The sequence below is a fragment of the Chaetodon auriga genome, chromosome 22, assembly GCF_051107435.1.
Source record: "Chaetodon auriga isolate fChaAug3 chromosome 22, fChaAug3.hap1, whole genome shotgun sequence".
Lineage (NCBI taxonomy): Eukaryota > Metazoa > Chordata > Actinopteri > Chaetodontiformes > Chaetodontidae > Chaetodon > Chaetodon auriga.
The window spans coordinates 8,069,195-8,074,480 of record NC_135095.1 but is presented as its reverse complement, the minus strand read 5'-3'; the positions used below and the strand labels follow the sequence as shown (position 1 = coordinate 8,074,480).

The following is a 5,286-nucleotide window of genomic DNA, read 5'->3' as shown; positions in this document are numbered from 1 at the left end:
CTTGGGCGTCTCGTACTATGAGAAAGTAGTGCGCGGGGAAAAGGATTATTTCAATAGCTTTTTTCTATGAGACTGGAATAAAATTACAATTAGCATCCAGTAGTTTGATTTACAGGCGTATCTGATAAAGAGTGACGAATTGACCGCAGAATTAAGCGAACGTGTCGACTTGTATTGGCGGCGGAGGGATACCTCCACCCTACTGCGCGTCAAAATATTGGCTTGTGGAGACCGCGCCAAAGCTCAGACAGCGGCGACTCTTCAGGATATCAACACACTGCGGAGGGTGTTTAAACGCACTCTGCTGTCGATACGACTGCTACACACATCGGAGTGTTGTGATTTTTTTTGTATCACTCAAGAGGACTGTTTTCGTCTGTTGCGCTTGAGTCGAGACACAGACGCAAGATTTCATGCCGGTTTTCGGGAAACGGTGTACGACTTCACGGTCGTGACACGACTTTGACGGGCGCGGTGCGGCGGAGTTGGCGCACTGCTGGACTGGATACATTATTCGCTAGCAGCCAAGACGGTCTGCACCACCATTTCTACTGCGCCTGACTTCACTTCTCCTCTGACTATCTTTGCTCTTCTGACTCTCGACGGGTGGATAGGGATCGTCTACTCCGGCTTTTCAGCGTGAATATGTTGCTGTCAAAGTTTGGTTCATTTTCACATATTTGCAACCCTTCAAGTATGGACCATCTACCAGTGAAAATACAGCTCCAGTCGGGTAGGTTACCATTAATGAACATTACTTTTCAGCACCTTTATACTGCATTTAATGTACCGACAGAGCAGAGGTTTAACAAACATAACTGCATCTACTCTGCTGTATTAATTTAGAGCAAGCTAACCTTACTACTGCTGCAGCTGACCGGCTCGTAAAGCTGACGAGCTAGTAAACGATAGCTAACAACTTGACCTCGCGCTAAGCGCTGGTTTGTTGTGGAAATAGTGCGCTCACCTGAACATTTTTTCCGCTTATTTGCAGTTAAAGTGGAAAAGGAGCCCTTCGAAAAGGTTTACCAAGTGGGATCCGTGCTGGGCAGCGGAGGATTTGGGACTGTGTACGCCGGCAGCCGGATCTCTGATGGCGCACCGGTAAGGCTGTGGACGGGGATCGGGGTCTATGTTTTGATCTTGCATGTGCCCGCCATCAAAGCCGGGCGTCCTCATTTCGCCACCGGAAAAGACAATGTGACTTCCCCACAATATTTGAAGCATTTGTTTACAAATTTCTCCCTCTTTGCTGTTTTATTCAGGTTGCTGTGAAACATGTTGCGAAGGAGAGGGTGACCGAGTGGGGCACAATTGTGAGTAGTCATTCCCGATCTGTGTGTGGTTTGTTTTGGTCCCCCCCTCCCTCCCCCCTGCTGCTGGGTGGGGGTGTTGTGGTGTGAAGGGGAGAATGGCTGTGCATTAGCATAACATGCTTAATAAATTCTCGCTTTATTTGTGACAGAACGGAGCTATGGTGCCTTTGGAGATCCTGCTGCTGAAGAAGGTCAGCTCGTCGTTTCGCGGAGTTATCAAATTGCTGGACTATTACGAGCGGGCGGACGGCTGGCTCATCGTCATGGAGAGGCCGGAGCTCGTCAAGGACCTTTTCGACTTCATCACCGAGAAGGGCGCCCTGGACGAGGACACGGCTCGGGGCTTTTTCCGCCAGGTTTTGGAGGCGGTCAGACACTGCTACAGCTGCGGTGTAGTACACAGGGACATCAAAGATGAAAACCTGCTTGTGGATCTACGCACCGGGGAGCTCAAGCTTATCGACTTTGGCTCAGGGGCGATTCTCAAGGACACAGTCTACACCGATTTCGATGGTAAGCTGCCGCCGCCACCCCCTCTTATGACATTGATAGCTATTATGAGCTGTTACAATGCGGGATGTGTAATTTGTTTTTTTCTGAATACACATCCGTGTGGGCTGGGTTGTATTTGCCCTTGATGCTCCGCTGAGCTATATTCAGATATGGAGGCGTTCGCGAGCCTGTGACGCAGTGGTCTGTTTTTGGTGGAGGGTTTTCCTGGCCCGGGGTCTCGCGCTTTATCGTTATCACGGATGTAAATGTGAAATGACACGCGCCCAGTGTTTTCAGCAGAATGTATCACGCGCACGTTATGGCTTCACAGATATGACTCACTGTTTATTAATCCCGTTGGCGTCTGTTTTTATCTCTGATACATCTCCGACTTGTGAGATGGAGCGTGCTTTTATGTTTCCGGTTGTTATTTTGTTAGCGAAGCTTGAGTCACAGTCGCAGTTTGTGGGTATTAGGTCAGTGCCACGTAACATCTGTTTGTTGTGAAACCCGAGTCGGCGGTTCACGTGATGGGCTCACATTGCCTTTCTTTTTCTTTTTTTTTTTGTTTGGTATCCAAGTTCCTCCTTCCAGGAGGGGGGGGGGAGAAAGGAGGGGGGGAGCAGACGCAGGCAGGTCACCCAGTTTGTGTTTTGTGGCTAAAGGAAGATGGAAAGCATTTCTACCATGACTCAGCCGTTTTAGACAGACGTTATTTTTTTCTTTTTTTTAATTCAGTCTCCCTGCATGTTTTTTAGCACTGATGCTCTCCTTATTCTTGTACACCTTTTTAAAAACAGATGCTTCATAGTGTGTTTCACAACTCACTCACCTTCCCCTCTCTTCTCTGTCCATTTTTTTTTTAATATAGGTACAAGAGTGTACAGCCCACCGGAGTGGATCCGCTTCCACAGATACCACGGCCGCTCTGCGACGGTGTGGTCACTAGGCGTGCTGCTGTATGACATGGTGTGCGGAGACATCCCCTTCGAGCAGGACGAGGAGATCCTCAGGGGCAGACTGTACTTCAGGAGGAGGATTTCAGCCGGTAAGTCAGCCACAACAACACACATGAAACATGAGTTGACTCTGTTGCCCTCTAGCCACAGTAAGTGGTACAGCCCCACATCCACAGCCCAGTTTGAGTTTACATCAGAGTATCACTGTCTCAATGGATCAAAGACTCATCAGCAGGAACTAAAATCGAGATTCTGCTGTTATGACTTCTGTCAGTGCACTTTGTGTAACAGCCCTGGTTACTCTAGAGAGGTAACTCAATAAAAGGATGTGTGTTCTCTTTCTATTGGCTGTCTGTGCTGCCTACACACTAAGATTGAGTCATATGCAGTGCAGCCACATACAGTAGAGACGAAACCCACTTATTTCTCTGTGAGTCTAGAGCCTCTTCCTCAATGTTGTTTCTGTCTCCTCCTACAGAGTGCCAGCAGCTGATCAAATGGTGCCTGGCCCTGAGGCCCTCAGACCGGCCCACCCTGGAGCAGATTTGCGACCACCCCTGGATGAGGGCGACGACAGAGTCGCCCAAGTCACCTGAGGAGCCGGTGGCCGGCGACATCCGCCTCAGAACCATTGACACAGACTCTTCATCAAGCACAAGCTCGAGCAAGGAGAGTCTCTGAGGGCGGTTGTGGTGGACTGAAAAGACTTTCTGGGCAAAGAAGGGGTTTGGATGGAGGGAGTGATATGGACTCAAGGCCGGCAGCCTGTAGCCCGACCGGCCCGTCAGCGGCCGGTCGCTTCACTCAGCTGGTCCAGCTCGAAAAATGTACTTTAATTTTCCTCTTTTGTAGGGAATTTCTAATTTATTACCATTGGTTCTTCCTTATCTTACTTTCCCCCCATCCCCTCTTTTTTTCTTTCAGTTGATTATACTTGTTTCCTAATGGGGAACATTTTTCTGTTTGGGCGGTCTTACCAGCACTATTTATTCCCCCCCCTCTCCCCCCCTAACTTTATTTCACTCATTTTGTTACTAGGCTGGTATATGCAGCTGGCAAGGCCCTCCTATTCAGACATGGCTGCTCTCATAGAGCTTGGAGAAAACCTTTTTATTTAAATGTTTTAATTTTGATTTTGTAGTGCCTTTTTTTGGAAAGCTGCTTTTCTGGGGGCTTTCGTCAACAACTCTGTTTTTTGGATTTGCCCGCGGCCTGGAGGCTAAGTTGCCTGTGCTGTGATGGAAAGGGGGGGGTTTTCGGCTGCTTTTGTCCTCCCCTCCTCTCCATTACTGTAAGACAACCAGCCTCCAGCTAAGAGGCTAAGATAGCATTAGATAGGAGAGAAGGAGGTGGGGGCTCTTCCTGACAATGGAATACTTGAAAAACACTCGACTCAACTCTGTGTCGCTCTCTTTAACGCTGCTCACTCACTCTATAGCCTGAACAGGTGTTTGGAAACTGGATCCTGTCTTTTCTGAATGTCTACAAAATGTCAACACACACACCTCCCCCCCTACCCCCACCTTTTTCTCCCTCTTTCCCCCATGCCTGTTGCGGGGTGTGTGGCCCTCTCGACGTATCTTTTCTTTTTTGCCTCCCGCCATCTCACTGCTTGACACTACATAGCCCCCACCCCTGGCCTCCCTCAGGGTTTGGGGTGTGAAATGCACAATCAATGCAATATTCATGGACTCAATTATGTATTTTTTTCAAAAAATATTGTACAGTGTGTATTTTTTTTTTTTCTCTTTTTGTGTGTACTTTTTTCCCCCCTCCCCATTTGCTTTTAATTTATTTGTAAACATGTAGACATTCCACACTCTGTGGTTATTTATTTATTTATTGTCTATGCTTAAAAGCCCCCCCTAAAAATTTGCATATCCTTCTTGGTCTTTGGTTTGCATTCCTATAACTTATTTTTACATTTCGAGTTTTTTTTTTTTTTTTTTTTTTTTGTGAGATGTGGAGGATGCACTGAAGCAGTTGTCAATGTAAAGCAGAATAAAACAAGTTTACTTAAATTTGAAAAGAGCATTTGAATGTTATTTAACTACTTTAAAAAAAAGTCTGTTGGTAATGTTGAATGGTTAAGTATCAGAGAAATCCATCTGGTTTCTGTACTGTCCAGATTAATTTGAGTTCTATGGAAAGCTAAACAATGGGTGGAGCAGCTTTCATAGTTGTCACATAGCCTCATAATGGAGACCTTTCAGTTTAGCCGTGTGACTTGTGGCTGTGAAGGATGGATATTGCTATTTTTTGATACAAAAAAGTTTCAATTAAACTCCCATTTTTATGTACAGAAACAAGTCTGGTGTCCTGATCATTTTGAACGTGTGTTGTAGCCGCGTTGTCCATAACATTCATTTTGGAAAAGCGAGAAAATAACATGCTTACTTCAGATTTTACAGATATTGCATGAGAAAGCCTCACCACCTTACACACACACTAACGACACCCCCAGCCAATATTCTTCATCTGCTTGACAGCACTCCCTCGGGAGGCTAATATACACGTCC

General features: G+C 46.7%; 1 protein-coding gene across 1 annotated transcript; it reads left to right on the top strand.

Moving 5' to 3' along the window:
* The first annotated feature begins 245 nt into the window (after window positions 1-245).
* Window positions 246-5,070, top strand: LOC143315113 (serine/threonine-protein kinase pim-3-like). Its single transcript, XM_076722594.1, has 6 exons — window positions 246-733; window positions 995-1,104; window positions 1,266-1,316; window positions 1,466-1,829; window positions 2,680-2,856; window positions 3,246-5,070. Exons 1-6 carry the CDS (start codon window positions 646-648, stop codon window positions 3,446-3,448), a joined length of 993 nt encoding a protein of 330 aa, XP_076578709.1. The 5' UTR covers window positions 246-645; the 3' UTR covers window positions 3,449-5,070.
* Window positions 5,071-5,286: the final 216 nt, after the last annotated feature.